The sequence below is a fragment of the Saccopteryx leptura genome, chromosome 1, assembly GCF_036850995.1.
Source record: "Saccopteryx leptura isolate mSacLep1 chromosome 1, mSacLep1_pri_phased_curated, whole genome shotgun sequence".
NCBI lineage: Eukaryota > Metazoa > Chordata > Mammalia > Chiroptera > Emballonuridae > Saccopteryx > Saccopteryx leptura.
Window position 1 is genome coordinate 383,042,760 of NC_089503.1, and position 15,580 is coordinate 383,058,339.

Consider the following 15,580-nt stretch of genomic DNA (forward strand, 5'->3'; position numbering starts at 1 on the left):
CCCGGGCGCTGGGGATGGCTCCTTGGCCTCTGCCCCAGGCGCTAGAGTGGCTTTGGTCGCGACAGAGCGACACCCCGGAGGGGCAGAGCATCGCCCCCTGGTGGGCAGAGCATTGCCCCCTGGTGGCCGTGCCAGGTGGATCCCGGTCGGGCGCATGCGGGAGTCTGTCTGACTGTCTCTCCCTGTTTCCAGCTTCGGAAAAAAAAATAAAAAAAATACAGTAGCATTCTATAAAGCTACTATACGTGGAATAGTACAGCTAGTCCCCAGGACGCACAGATCCCTCTTGCCTACTCCCTGAAACGAACGGGTTTCAGTGCTCGCGAGTCACGCACACACGTGCAGAGCAGCAAACCCCGCCCAGGAGGGACCAGCCACACTCTGCCTTCCTGTCTCACCTCTCCCACCATAAAGTGTCCCTCCCACCGTCTGTTTAGTGCCACATTTCCTGCACTTGTCGGTGATCTTGCTGTTTAAAACGGCCCCCGAGGGAAGCTGTGCATTTTTGAGGAAAGGGGTCATAGGGGAACTCTCTGTACTTTTCTGCTCAATTTTGCTGTGAACCTAAAACTGCTCTAAAAACTAATTTGTAATAACGACAACAAAAAAAAGTCCTCCGAGCCAAGTGTTTAAGTACCGTCTGGTGTCTCTAAGTACAAGGCTGTCATGTGCCTCACAGAGAAAATACATGTGTTAGATAAACTTTGTCCAGGCACAAGTTATAGTGCTGTTGACGGAGTTCAGTGTTGATCGATCAACAATGTAAAATAAGGTATCTTTGAACAGAAACGCGTAAGACAAGGTCATGTATGGACGAGTTGATGATGTGTGGCCAGAGGCTCCAGGGACCTAATGCTGCTCCCCCTGGGGCAGAGGGTCAGCACTCACTAAGCAGTGCTTGCAGGGGCTTTACAGACGCGCCTACAGCACACGAGAACCAGCGGTATGTTCTTATAAAGGAACAGACCAAAAGCTTAATAAAACAGAATAAAGAACGTGGCGAGAGAGACAGAATATATCTAGATATAAAAATATTTCACTTATGATAAAGGACAACCTTAATTCACTGAAGAAAGGGTGGATTTGGCAAATTACAAGGGGACAAGCAGCTGTCTCTTTGGAAGAAAATAAAGTGTAATCCCCACCTTTCACTACACACTGAAATCAATTCTAGGTAAATTAGAGATATAAATAGAGAAAACAAAAATTTAAAAATAATTAGAGAAAATATGACTATAATTTTGGGAGCAAAAGAGGCTTCTTAGGCAAGGCATAAACAAGATGTCATAAAGAAAAAAATGAACAGATTCAACTAGTATTTGCATATAAGAGGTGAAGAATTAATATCTAATATATAATAAACTCCTCTTTGATTAAAAAATTCTACATGGACAAAAAATATAAACAAGTAATCCATAGAAAAATAAATATGAATGACCTATAACATATACAAAAAGACTTCCAACACCACTAATAAATAAATGCAACTTCAAATGAGATAGCATTCTTCAGTTTTCTAACTGGCAAAACAGTGACAATAATATCGTGTTGATGACCAACACATGCAAGTTTATGAAGACAACTGGTTGTTAGTATATATCAAAATTTAAACTGTGTACACATGCCCTTTGATCCAACTAGTCTACTTCCAAGACTCCAGCCTACAGAAATAACAATCTATATATATAAAGACAAGTGTATATTATGAATGTCCCAAGTACATTTTTTGTAACAGCAAAAAAACCCAAAAAACAAACAATAACCAACTAGAAACTGTTCAATTATGGAATATTTACAGAACGAAATATGAAACCCTGAAAATTGTATATACTGAGTTGAATAGTGTCCTCCCAAAATTCATGTCCTTCAGGAATCTCAGAATGTAACCACTTGGAAACAGGGCTTTTGCAGATGTAATGAATTAAGACAAGGTCATACCGAAGGAGGGGGGCACGAATCCAATCTACATGGCGTCCTTACAAGAAGAGAGGACACACAGAGATGCGTACGGGGGAAGATGGCTGTAGACAGAGGCGGAGACGGGAGACACGCCGCCACAGGTAAGGAGAGCAGGACCGCAAAGGGTTCTCCCGAGAGCCTCTGAGGGGGTGCAGCTGTGCTGACATGTTCATTTTGAACTTCTAGCCTTCAGAACGAGAGAATGGCTTTCTGTTGTTTTAAGTCACCCAGCCCGCGGTACTCCAGATGGCAACCTTAGACACGGATATAATGTGTCCAGGCAAAAAATATGCACACAAGCCTTTTTCTGTATGTATGAACCAAAAGTATTCTGTATCTACAGATATTAAGTGTTTCTGTCTGTACAGCCATGGAAAAACTCAAGGATGTATATCAACTTATTACCAGTGGTCACTTGAGTAGAGTTAGAGGGATAGAGGTAAGAAATTCTACTGTATTAAAAGTCTATTTTTAGCCCTGACCAGGTAGCTCAACTGGTTAGGGCATCGTCCTAACACACTAAGGTTGCCGGTTCATTCCCGGGTCAGGGGACATACAAGAAGCAACCAGCAAATGCATAAACAAGTGGGACAGCAAGTCGCTCTCTCTCTCTCTCTCTTCTTCCTTTCCCCTTCTCCCCCTTCCACTCTCTCAAATCAATAAAAAATAAAATAAAAGTATATTTTTAGCCCGATGAGTGGTGGTACAGTGGATAGAGCGTCAACCTTGAACACTGAGATCCCCGGTTTGAAACTCTGAGGTCGCCAGCTTGAGCGCAGGATCACTGACTCAGCTTTAGCCCCGGTCAAGGCACACACGAGAAGCAGTCAATGAACAGCTCAAGTGACGCAACTATGAGCTGATGTTTCTCATCTCTCTCCTCCCTCTCACTTTCCCTTCCTGTCTCTCTCAAAATAAAATTACATTTTTAAAAATAAAAGTCTTACACCTCTTTATTGTCTTTGTATGTAAGTGTTTTATGTATTTTCCAAATAAAAGGTCTTTGGAGACCATGAAAACTTAAGCTGAAAGTGTCCACTCCGAAATGCAGTCGGTCACCTCAGAGGGCAGCAGCGGAGGCTGAGGCCAGGCTGCCGGGCGGCAAGGGAACCGGGGAAGTGAGGAGGAAGAAGGGTCACTGGAACGAAGCCGTGAATCCCGTCCATCGGAATCAGGGCAGCCCAACCTTGAAGAAGAACTACTTACTACTTTCGTTTCTTTGCAACCCTGAGATCACCAAGGTGGGTAAAGAATGTGATTGTATCGGGTGGGAAGGGAATGAAGAACTCCAGGCAGTGAAAAGCCAAGGCACGGGGGACAGTTGGAGCTCCTCCTCCCCTTGCCATAGAACCCTCAACCGCAAAGGGACAAGTGCCAGGCTCCGTCCTGGCCCCCATCCAGCTGAAGAGGCTTTATCTGATCGCTATCCAGCTGCTGGAGCCATCACACCAGAGGGAGCAAGCCCCATCCTGGCAAACAGCCACCAGCACAGCGCACGGTCCCGTGCCGCCCAGCCCACAGCTCTTCCTCACTACCTGCCATGGGCACCTCACTTCCCGACAGCCCTCCTGTTCCTGTCCCCTCTTCCTGCAGCACCAGACGGAAAGGCCAGTGCAAGCGGGAGAGCAACGAAACGTGGCCTCAAAGTTAAGAAAGGCAGAATCAGTACCCACCACCCTCCGAAGGCAGAAACAGTAGCCTGCCAGCCTTCTCTACAAGTTGAGCATTCTGCAAAAAAGTGGGGGGCCAAAGCCTGTCCGGAGGCTTCCTGCTGCCTGTGAGTTATTTATGAAGAACGCACACTTTGGCTGGCTCACTATGGACAACATACATGCCCTGGAATTCTGCGTGGAGAGGGTCCTTTTATGCTATTAACCTTGAGAAAAGCAAAAAGAAGAAAAAAAGACTTCTTTCCAGGACAGAAAACTCCCTCTGGGTACAAAGGACAGGGAAGAAAGGCACAAAGCCAAGACTAGCTGCACAAGAGCCCAGGGACTGCTCTGTTTGCTGCTCTGCTGGGGACAGTGCCTGGCATGCAGTGGGCCTCAACACACACTCTCGAATGAATGAATGAATGAATGAATGAAACCTCAATTTTTTAGAAGCTTTAACAATAGAATTGAGTTCACTGGGAGACAAAAAATCAAATGAGCAGTCTGCATCCTCAAAAGAAAGATGAAATAAACATAACTTCTCGATTTCTTACATCACAAATGTACCCACGAAGAGCACGCAAAGCCCATACAGCATTTCTGGGACTTCCGCGCGGCGTGCTCAGTATTTGAGCAGGCTCCTCTCCAGCGGCTCGTGGCCCTCAGCGCCGCCTCCAGCATCCTGGGCGCGAGGCAGGGATGAAGGCTGTCCTGATGGGGAAGGCGCCCTTGGCGAGGTCCCTTGCCCAAGTCTAGCACACGTTTTCATCACAGTAGGGATGGAAGGAACCCAAGGAACTCTTTTGCCAACAGCCTTGCCCTCAGAAAGCAATGCACTCGAACCATTCCAAACCACAGAGCTCATCTGTTTTCATGAGTCTTCCAAGTATAAAAATGTCTCTCCACGGGGGACTTCAGGTAAGTCACTGGCACATCGGTTTTCTTGTCTTGGAAATGAACACGGAAATGATCACTGCGCCCTGTGACTGTAGTGAAAACTGAGAAAACACACAGAATGGTGCCTGGTATACAGTGACGCTCGACAGAGCCGGTATTATCACCTCGAGGAGTGCCCTATCCTTCTACTTGAAAATAAGAGGACCGCACTGCCTGAGGCCCACGCACGTCACCTTTGGGCACTGGCCTGTCGCTAAGTCTGATTAGGTCCTCAGCTGTAAGTCAATAAACAATCTGCTGTTCCCAACACTCCTCGATGTTTCAACCTTCTCTTGAAGTTCATGGATGCATAAAGTTCCAGTAGTGCAGTGCACACAGATGCACCTTCTCCTTGTATGGAAAACCAGCCCAGGCCTCCTCAGATAAATGGGGTTATAATTAAAAATTGTAGACCCTGGCTGGTTGGCTTAGTGGATAGAGCATCAGCCCAGCTTTGCTCAAACCAGATGAGCCCGCGCTCAAGCTGGCGATCTCGGGGTCTCGAACCTGGGTCCTCTGCATCCCAGCCTAACGCTCTATCCACTGCGCCACTGCCTGGTCAGGCAGGCTGGCTCCTTTTTAAACAGCTCCATTTGTAGCTCTATGACTGAGTGTTGCTACGGAAGGGTGAAAGCCAGGAGGATTCGCCCTGGGGCAAATGCCCCGGATTTGATTCCTAGTCAGGCCACATATGAGAAGTGACCATCTGCTTCTTTTCCCTTCCATCTCCCCCTTGTCTCTCTCTTCCCCTCTTGCAGCCAGTGGCTTGGTTGGTTTGAAAGATGGCCCTAGGAGCTGAGGATAGCTCAGTTGATTTGAGCATTGGCCTCAGACGGGGGTTATTAGGTGGATCCCGGTCGGAAAGCATGTAGAAGTCTATCTCCCCTCCTCTCACTTAAAAAAATAATAATAAAATAAAAATTGTGAATGCCCAAAGTAACGAACTATAGAAATGATCCCTGAAAGTATAGTCTTGTAAATGCCCAAAGCAAACAAAACAATTGAGCCTACCATGCTGGACTCTGCCTTGGCTGGGGCGGAGGCAGCAGGCAGTAAGTGCGGTGTGATGGAAAGAATGCCGAACGAGAGTTAAGAAACTAAGGGTCGAGTACTAGTTTGCCACTTTCGGCTGGGTGAGCAAGTTACTTCACTACTCCGGGCCCCAATGTCCTCTTTAGAAAATGGGCTATGTACTAGGTCAGCTCCTTTAAAAAAAATTTTTTTTTTAAATTTATTCATTTGAGCAAGAGGTGGGGGGAGAGAGACAGGAACACTGAGCTGCTCCTGTATGTGCCCTGACCAGGGATTGAACCGGCAACTCTGCACTTCGGGTGATGCTCTGACTGAGCCATCTGGCCAAAGCAGGCTGGCTCCTTTTTTTAAAATTTTTTTTTATTTTTTACAGAGACAGAGAGAGAGAGAGCGTCAGAGAGAGGGATAGATAGGAACAGACAGGAATGGAGAGAGATGAGAAGCATCAATCATCAGTTTTTCGTTGTGACACCTTACTTGTTCATTGATTGCTTTCTCACATGTGCCTTGACCGTGGGCCTTCAGCAGACCGAGTAACCCCTTGCTGGAGCCAGCGACCTTGGGTCCAAGCTGGTGAGCTTTCCTCAAACCAGATGAGCCCGCGCTCAAGCTGGCGATCTCGGGGTCTCGAACCTGGGTCCTCTGCATCCCAGCCTGACGCTCTATCCACTGCACCACCGCCTGGTCAGGCAGGCTGGCTCCTTTTTAAACAGCTCCATTTGTATACAGCTCTAAGACTCAGTGTCACCACGGAAGGGCGAAAGCCAGGAGGACAGCCTCTGGCAGGGTCGCAGTGGATGTAAAGATATAGGTGGTGTGTGTGTGGGGGGCTAAGAATGTGAAGGGAGAACTGCTAGTAACTGAAAGGGTTAGTCACACTACGTCCAACGTCACCCACACCGGTGCAGACGGGGAGCGGGAGGAGTGACCGTCACCCACACCGGTGCAGACGGGGAGCGGGAGGAGTGACCGTCACCCACACCGGTGCAGACGGGGAGCAGGAGGAGTTGGACTGAATCCTAGGAAAGGACTAGCTCAAGAAAATTTTAAAGGGCCAATAGCTCGGGAGACTGCTTATCTTTGGACCTGTAGTACCAGCCAAAAGAACCTTCTCTTCAGGGGTTCGGGAGCTGAGAGAGAGCACGTGGCGACCTGAGGGAGAGAGGGGGAACTCCTAAGTCACACTTCACCTCTGTGCTCTAGGTGCGGTGAAGAGCTTACACTTTGAAGGTGGGCTGGGGCTGCCTGGACTCAAACCCAGTGCATCACCTAACTAGCCCGGCACCCTGGGCAAGGGACCTAACCTCAGCCTGTACACCAGGCTGAAACCAGAACCGACCTCGCACGGACATCGTCAAGACCGGCCCATACACGGAAAGCCTTCTGAGCAGGGCCTGGCGTCTGGAAAGGACTAAGTGTCAGCTTGTTTATTTCCTGCTGCAGAGAGGGATGTTTACATGACTCACGACACTTCATCCTCCTCAGGGGATTCAGGTCAGGCTTTCCTGCCCAAGGCGGAAACCTAGAAAAAGCAGCGTATTGCTCTTGCCTTCTGTTCCCTGGGTGGAGTCAAGAGGAAAAACCACGAGCGGTCAGGAAACCCACCACCTCTGCTGGTGGTGCCCCCGGCACGGCGCCACAGCTCCCGTGGCCCTCCATCATCCCCACGGTGCCACCGAGAGCAGAGTCAGACGACCCTGGGGAAGGCCGCACAGCCAGCCCTTAGGGATATACTGCAACCCAGCCGGGGCCTTTCTGTGGGGCGCTGGCCCTGCACGGCGCCTTCCCTCCACCTTCACTTTACAGGTACCGCTGAGTAACCCGGAGAGGCTTTGCTTTTTGGGGCCCCTGCATCAGGAAGGACAATTTAACTGCTTTCCTTTCTGGCCCTCTTAAGTGAACTCTCCCTGACACATTTCTATTTATCCCTTATATCATAATGCAGTTTTAAGTTTCCTTCCAAATGCTACGCAGACAGTTAGCTTTACATGTCTACAGCTTCCCAGAATTATCACTCAGAGGAAAATATCCACGTTCAAGTGAAAGCAGCCCTTGAATAGAATCAACAACATTTCAAAGCTAAAACCACACCCTTCCAACGCTCTCTCTTTATGACTGCGCTCCAAGGACTCATTTTATTTCCATCTGGAAGGCAAAATATTTATTTGGAGTGGACCAAAAAGTCAGGCTTGTTGACAAGACGCGACCATTTCTTGAATTTTAAAACTCCAATGCAGAAAATGAGCAATCACTGTCCACTGACCCTGTCTTTTTTAATTTTTTAAAAAATTTATTGATTTGAGAGACGGAAAGAGGGAGGGAGAGAGGGAGAAAGCGAGAGAGAGAGAGAAACATCGACTTGTTCCACTTTCTGCACTCACTGGTTGGTTCTCGTATGTGCCCTGACCAGGGATCAAACCCATGACACCTCAGTGTGCTGGGGCAACGCTACATCCACTGACTCACCCGGCCAGGCCCATGAAGCTGTTTTTGATTTATAATGTTCCTTTCCTCTGATTTTTAAAAAGATTTTATTTATTGATTTTTGAGAGAGAGAAACATCAACTATAGTAGCTTCACTTTAGTTGTTCATTGCTTGCTTTCACATGTGCCTTGACCAGGCAAACCTGGGGTTTCCAATCAGTGACCTTAGTGTTCCAGGTCACTGCTCTATCCACTGTGCCACCACAGGTCGGGTCCCTTGCTCTGATTTTGATATAAAATTTTGGAAATCTTTCCATGATTTCCTAAAGTGTACAACAAAAGCTTTCAATGGAGACTCAAGCCAAGTGATGACTTTTATGACTCATTAGATCTTTGCTTAATTAAGATTGGCATTATGGTCTGACTGGAAAGAGAGTCGGCCTGAAATGCTGAGGACCCAGGTTCAAGGCCCAAGGTCACCGGCCTGAGTGCAGGCTCATGGGGCTTGAACGCAGGCTTGCTATTGAGCATGGGGTTACCGGCCTGAGCACAGTATCATCAACATGATCCCAAGGTCACTGGCTTGAAGCCCAAGGTCGCAGGCTTGAGCATGGGGGTCACTGGCTCCGCTTGAGCCCCTGGTCAAGGCACACGTGAGAACCAATCAATGAACAATCAAAGTGATGCAACCACAAGTTGGTGCTCCCTTCCTGTCTCTCTGTCTCTTTCTCAAGGAAAAAAAAGGCATTATAATTATAAAGCTTAGATTCAATTAGTAAATTTTTTCTGAAGACAACACTGAAAACAAATGTCCTCAACAGTTATGCTGGGTTCTAGAGGTTTCTGGACATGGTTACAAAAAGAGTTCTGTAGCCTATTTGTGATAATAATTTACACATTCCTTCATGTGGGCAAATTAGAGTAACACCACCAGAAAAGTAAAATCCCCAGATAATATCCTTCTAGCCTTTCTCAAAAAGCCGATTCCAGTCTGACCACATGTCCCACTGTTCTCAAAGGGAACCCCTCAAAGGGCCCGTCAGGCTCGGGAGTCACACGCTGCCACTGACGCCCTGTTGCCAAATGTGAATGTTTCCTAAACTTAACCTATTAGAAAACTCTTACACTTAGAAGCACTAAGTGAGTGCACTGTGCGACAGAGAGAAAAGACTAAATTGAGAGAGGAAGTGACACTGAGACAAACACCTTGCCCAACAGGCTAAGGACTCGGAGAGGGTCTGGTTCAAAGCCATTTGGACTCAGCTGCTTCCGATAAATCAATAGCCAGTTATTAAAATATCTATTATGAACTGGGATCACAGGGAAGAAAAAGGTAGAAAAGCTACGTTCAAACCCTTCCTGTGAAAAAAAGCACTCATCCCAAGCATGTCTGCTTTGGAACTGGGGTGTGAATGTGGTTCCATCGGACGTTGTTTCGGCAAGTTTCTTCATCTCTCTGAGCCGTAGCTTCTCAACGTGCAAAGTGGGGAAAATAAAAGCTAGCCCACAGAGTTTCTGTGGGGACTGCACAAAATGAGACAACACAGGAAAAGCATCTCTCATTATCCATCAACCAACGTTATTTCCGTTCCCGTCATACATGGCCAAGAAGGCCGTACCTCGTAAGCAGCAAACGCAGCACCCACCTTGATAGAATCTGTTCTCGTCACCCCCGGGGAGAGGGGTGCCTCTGGGCTCCGGCATGTGTTTCCTGGTAATGGGCAGGGACACGAGCCGGATGTGATGGATGAGGGAGCGCCAGGTGTGAGCTCCAGAAAGCACCGGCTCGGGCTGTGACGGGCTGAAGGGCTGGACCACAAAGTAGGCAGTGAGCAGGACTAGCCCCAGCGCGGCGAGGACCTGCACGGAGAGAAAGTAGGCAGTGAGCAGGACTAGCCCCAGCGCGGCAAGGACCTGCACGGAGAGACAGGGAAAAAGATTAGTAATTGTCCCAGAACACAAGATACTTTAACATCAAGAAAATAACGGGCCTCATCTACTATTTCCACTGTGCTTCAGGAACGAATCCATTTTCATCAACAAGACATTTACAGTCACTTCTGAAAGCATTTAAAATAGTTTGAGAACCATGAGGACTGTAAGCTTCTCTCACATAACCAGGGAGTATTCCACCATTAAAAATACGCACAGATACAGTTTAAATATAAATACACAGCTTTCATCTAGGACATTTTAACAAAACAGTCACGTTTCCTAGTAACACATGGTAACACGAGCGAAGGCCCACTTATTCCTAGAAAGACCGAGGTCTACGGTGGAATCTGTCATGCTTGTATTTGGGGAGAAAGTTCAAGAGTGTGTGCTCCCCTAAAGGTTTACCAAGTCAGAACGCATTTTTACCTTATACAGAGCTATAAGGAGAGGGTACCGGGGGGGCCCCCTCTCAGGTTCATTCTTTTCCAGCAGCTGTCTGATAAATTTTTCAATTGCCTTCTCTGACATGCCACATTGATGGCCTGTCTGTCTCACCAAATCAACAGTCTCTGCAAGCTTGTCATAAATGCTGATCTCATTGGCAGCAAGATCCATGTCTTCCAGTGCAAAATCCCTGAGAGAGAGAAAAGAAGTGTGAAAAGAAAGATAGTGTCTTTAAAGGACTTCCTCCTCAAAGTTACTTGCTTTATTTAGAACAATGCTTCCTGACCACCCGTGGAGAAGGACCAGTTCTGTGCTTTTCCCAATCCACTGTAGGCCAGTATCTTCTTAAAACACAATGACTACGTGAGACAATGTCAAGATGATAGAGATATTTTAGATTTTTTTAAAATTCATGTTTATTAGAAAGAAAGAGAGGAAAGAGACAGAGAGAACAGGGGGAGGAGCAGGAAGCATCAACTCCCATATGTGCCTTGACCAGGCAAGCCTGGGGTTTCGAACCGGTGACCTCAGCATTCCAGGTCGACGCTTTATTCACTGCGCCACCACAGGTCAGGCCGCTACAGAGGTTTTTAAGCGTGACTTGACTGTAGACTAGTAAGAAGCTATTTACAGACCAGCCCTGGGTCCCAAACACTTTGACGAAGACTGGTCTAAAGCACAATAAATCATTAATAAGACTCTGAAACACTAGTGCCGTCCAAAATGATTTCTGAAACCTATCACACACACACAAAAAACCCTGATAATTAACTAAAATTAAAAACAAAAGGAACATGGAGAATGTTGGTCAACTACTTCCTTCCATTGACACCAGACAGACCTGTGAAACAAAAAAAAATTAACTTCCAAGGCTGAAAGCCTTTTTATTTTTTATTTTTTTTGTATTTTTCTGAAGTTGGAAAAAGGGAGACAGACAGACTCCCGCATGCACCCGACCAGGATCCACCTGGCACGCCCACCAGGGGCCACGCTCTGCCCACCAGGGGGCGATGCTCTGCCCCTCTGGGGTGTCGCTCTGCCACAACCAGAGCCACTCTAGCGCCTGGGGCAGAGGCCAAGGAGCCATCCTCAGCGCCCGGGCCATCTTTGCTCCAATGGAGCCTTGGCTGTGGGAGGGGAAGAGAGAGACAGAGAGGAAGGAGGTGGGGGGGTGGAGAAGCAAATGGGCACTTCTCCTATGTGCCCTGGCTGGGAATCGAACCCGGGTCCCCCGCACGCCAGGCCGATGCTCTACCGCTGAGCCAACCGGACAGGGTGCTGAAAGTCTTTTTATAAATAAGGTTTTATTGAGACAAAAATGCCAGCCAGAGAAGACTGATCTTGGGGCATGGAGTTTAAACCACCAGCAGCATGGCTCGGTAGGAAAGACATGTCCATTGTCCCAGAGTTTTGCAAATGTTTCTATACATCAAGCAGGGGGAAAGGAAGAAGAAAGTCTAAAAGAAACCACAGAACTGTGCGCAAAGGGGTGGGGGCCAGCTCCGGGACAGTGGCAGAGTCCACATAAAGAAGTGGCTGTTCCTGGCCCTGGCAGTTGGCTCAGCGGTAGAGCATCAGCCCAGCGTGTGAAAGTCCCAAGTTCGATTCCCAGACAGGGCACACAGGAGAAGCATCCATTTGCTTCTCCACTCCTCCCCCTCTCCTTCCTCTCTGTCTCTCTCTTCCCCTCCCGCAGCCAAGGCTCCACTGGAGCAAAGTTGGCCCGGGCGCTGAGGATGGCTCCATGGCCTCCGCCTCAGGCCCTAGGATGACTCCGGCTGCAATGGAGCAACGGCCAGATGGGCAGAGCATCGCCCCCTGGTGGGCATGCCGGGTAAATCCCAGTAGGGCGCATGTGGGAGTCTGTCTGACTGCCTCCCTGCTTCTAACTTCGGAAAAATACAAAGAAAAAAAAAAAGGAAGTGTCCATTCCTGCAGAGTGGCTGTGGCAACAGCCGTCAGAAACCAACAAGAGGAGGCCGCTGGAGTCTCACAGTGCCTGGCTAACATAATCTGTGCAAAGAGCCACTTGGAAATTAATCCTAAATTCCAACAGGCAATGGAAGGGGCGGGAGCAGTCTTCTGTTAACTGGCCCTCCAGCATTCTGTCTCTTTGTCTGGCTAGCAGGCTGCTGTCATTTAATTTAAAACATCTCAGAATTTTGTCCTTATCAGACATTTTAGCAACATAAGATAAGGTTAAAAAACACTGGCCTAGACTTGGAGGAACTGGGAGAGGGAAGGAGGAACCCCACACACTCAGGGATACAGCCTCTCCCCAAACTCTCTGCTTTTCTTCTGTGAAAGGCCATACAGAGTGGAGGTGCAGGAGGCGGTGTGAGACCCCTGGGACCCGAGCGAAGTGCCTGGAAAGGGGCCAACGGGGTGGGGGTGGGGCATATAAACCTGCATTTCACGGTTCAGATGAACGCATGATGTAAATTCTATTTTAAAAATGCGGATTTTCAACAACTGGTGCTGGGACAACTGGATATCCACATGCAAAAGAATAAAGTTGGACCCTTACTTCCACCTTACACAAAAACTAATTCAAAATGGATGAAAGGCCTAAACTTAAGAGCTACAACTACAAAACTCTTTAAAAAAAGAGGAAACTCTAGATTAAGCCATAGCTTCTTCAATATGTCATTAAAAGCACAGATAGCAAAAGAAAAGGTAAACTGGACTATGCCAAAAGTTAATAGTTTTTGTGCTACATATGAAGCCAGGGAATGCAGCACAGGGCACTCAGGCCCTGACCAGACAGCCCAGTGGATCCAGCACTGTTGTAGTGTACCAGGTTGCAGGTCTGATCCCAAGTCAGGGCACTTACGAGAAGCAATCAATGAGTACACAATAAATGAAACAATTAAGTGGGATGAATCAATGCTTCTCTCTCTCTTCCCCAACCACTCCTCTCTTAATCAATAGAAAAATTTAAGTAAGAAAGAAAGAAAGAAAGAAAGAAGTAAAGAATGAAAGAGAAATAACAACCTACAAAATGGGGGAAAATATTTGCAAATCATCCATCTGCGCACAACCACTGGTACACAGACTGGTCCGACAGAAATTTCATGCCATCTGTGAAAAAGTTAACTGCCCTGATGTTGTATCAAGATTATAGACCTGTGGTGGCGGCGCAGTGGATAAAATATTGACCGACCTGGAACGCTGAGGTCCCCCGTTCAAAACCCTGGGCTCGCCCAGTCAAGGCACATACGAGAAGTAACTACTTTGAGTTGATGCTTCCTGTTCCCCCCTTAAAATCAATAAAATCTAAAAACCTAAAAAAAAAAAAAAGATTATAGACCCAGTTATCTTAGTTGAATTAGCTATGCTCAGGTTGATTTCTGCTTTAGGGGTCCCTGAAATAATTCTATTTTCACTGGTCCCCAAGTGTAAAAAGGTTGAAAACCACTGTATAAGGGACTGTATTCAGGTACATAGAGAATTCTTACAATTCAATAATAAAAAGACAAATAACCCAACTAGAAAATGGACAAAGGGCCCTGGCTGGTTGGCTCAGTGGTAGAGTGTCAGCCCAGCATGTGGATGTCTTGGGTTTGATTCATGATCAGGGCACACAGGAGAAGCAACCATCTCCTTCTTCAACCCTCTGCCTCTCCATTCTCTCTCTCTTTTCCCCTACCGCAGCCACAGCTCAACTGGTTCAAGCACACTGGCCAGACACTGAGGATAGTGGAGCCTCTGCCTCAGGTGCTAAAAATAGCTCAGATGCGAGCATGGCCCCAGATGGGTAGAGCATCAGTCCCAGACCGGGGTTGCAAGGTGAATCCTGGTTGGGGCACGTGCAGGAGTCTATCTCTCTCTTTCCCCTTCTCTCATTTGAGAGGAGGAGGAGGAGGAGGAGGAGGAGGAGGAGGAGGAGAAAAGAAAATGAACAAAGGATCTGAATAGACATTTCTTCAAGGAAGATATACAAATGGCCAAAATACTCATGAAAGATGTTCAACCTCGTTAGCCATCAAGGAAATACAAATCAAAACCACAATAAGACACCCCTCCACACCGACTGTGACGGCTATAGTAAAAAAGTCAGATAATAACAAGTGTTAGCAAAGATGCTGAGCAGTTGGAATCACTGTACACTGCTGGGAATGTAAAATTTCCAGCAGCTTTGGAAAACAGTGTGGCAGTTCCTCAAAAATTTAAGCATGCAGCTACCGTATGGCTCAGCAACTCCACTTTTAAGTATGACCCCAAGAGAATTTAAAATATATTTACACAGCCTGGCTAGGCGGTGGTGCAGTGGACAGAGCATTGATGTGGGATGCTGAGGACCCAGGTTTGAAGCCCCGAGGTTGCCGGCTTGAGTGCAGCCTTCAGCTTGACCATGGGGTTACCGGCTTCAGCGTGAGATCATAGACATGATCCTATGGTTGCTGGCTTGAACAAGGGGTCACTGGCTTGGCACATATGAGAAGCAATCGATGAACAACTAAAGTGACACACTATAAGTTGATGCTTCTCAACTCTCCCTTCGTCCGAAGGAAGGAAGGGAGGGAGGGAGGGAGGGGAGAAAGGAAGGGGAAAAGGAAAAAGGAAATGAAAAATAAAAAAAAGATTTATATCTGCCCTGGCTGGCTGGCTAAGTGGTAGAGTGTTGGCCTGATGTGTGGATGTCCCAGGTTTGGTTCCCAGTTCGGGCACACAGGAGAAGTGACCATCGGCTTTTCCACCCTTCCCCCAACCTCTCTCTCTCTTTCTTCTCCTCCCATAGCCATGGCTCAGTTGGAGCAAGGTGGCCTCAGATGCTGAGGATGGCTCCATGGCCTTTGCTCAGGTGCTAAAATAGTTCAGTTGCCAAGCAACGGAAAAGCAGCCCAGAAGGGCAGAGCACCACCTAATAGGGGGCTTGTTAGGTGGATCCCAGTTGGGGTGCATGCAAGGAGTCTATCTCTGCCTCTCTGTCTCTCACTTAATAAAAAATAAAATAAGACTTATGTCCAATTGCATTCCTATATTACCATTTCCAGCTATGCTATCCTATGTTATCCAGGCACTGTGCTAACCATTTGTTGGGCAGATAAAATAGATTTTGCTCACTTTGTTAAAGATGGTGCTGCCCACATGGAAGCCCACTGCCCAGGTGATTGCTTGAAATGGGTGTGATTATGTTAATATATGTTGGGGGAGGGCTTTTGCGCCAAAAGGATTTAAAAGGAAGAGAGACCACG

General features: G+C 47.4%; 1 protein-coding gene and 1 pseudogene across 3 annotated transcripts in view; both read right to left on the reverse strand.

Moving 5' to 3' along the window:
* Positions 1 to 15,580, reverse strand: part of C1H6orf89 (chromosome 1 C6orf89 homolog) — a 41,690-nt gene that overhangs the window by 16,749 nt on the left and 9,361 nt on the right. For all 3 annotated transcript variants that reach the window (XM_066359523.1, XM_066359522.1, XM_066359524.1), the window contains 2 exons: positions 10,365 to 10,572; positions 9,650 to 9,863 (listed from right to left, as the gene is read on the reverse strand). In XM_066359523.1, coding sequence (XP_066215620.1) covers positions 9,650 to 9,863; positions 10,365 to 10,553 — 403 coding nt within the window. In that variant the 5' untranslated portion in view covers positions 10,554 to 10,572. The remainder of the gene's footprint in view (positions 1 to 9,649; positions 9,864 to 10,364; positions 10,573 to 15,580) is intronic.
* Positions 5,376 to 5,522, reverse strand: LOC136390133 (small nucleolar RNA U3; annotated as a pseudogene).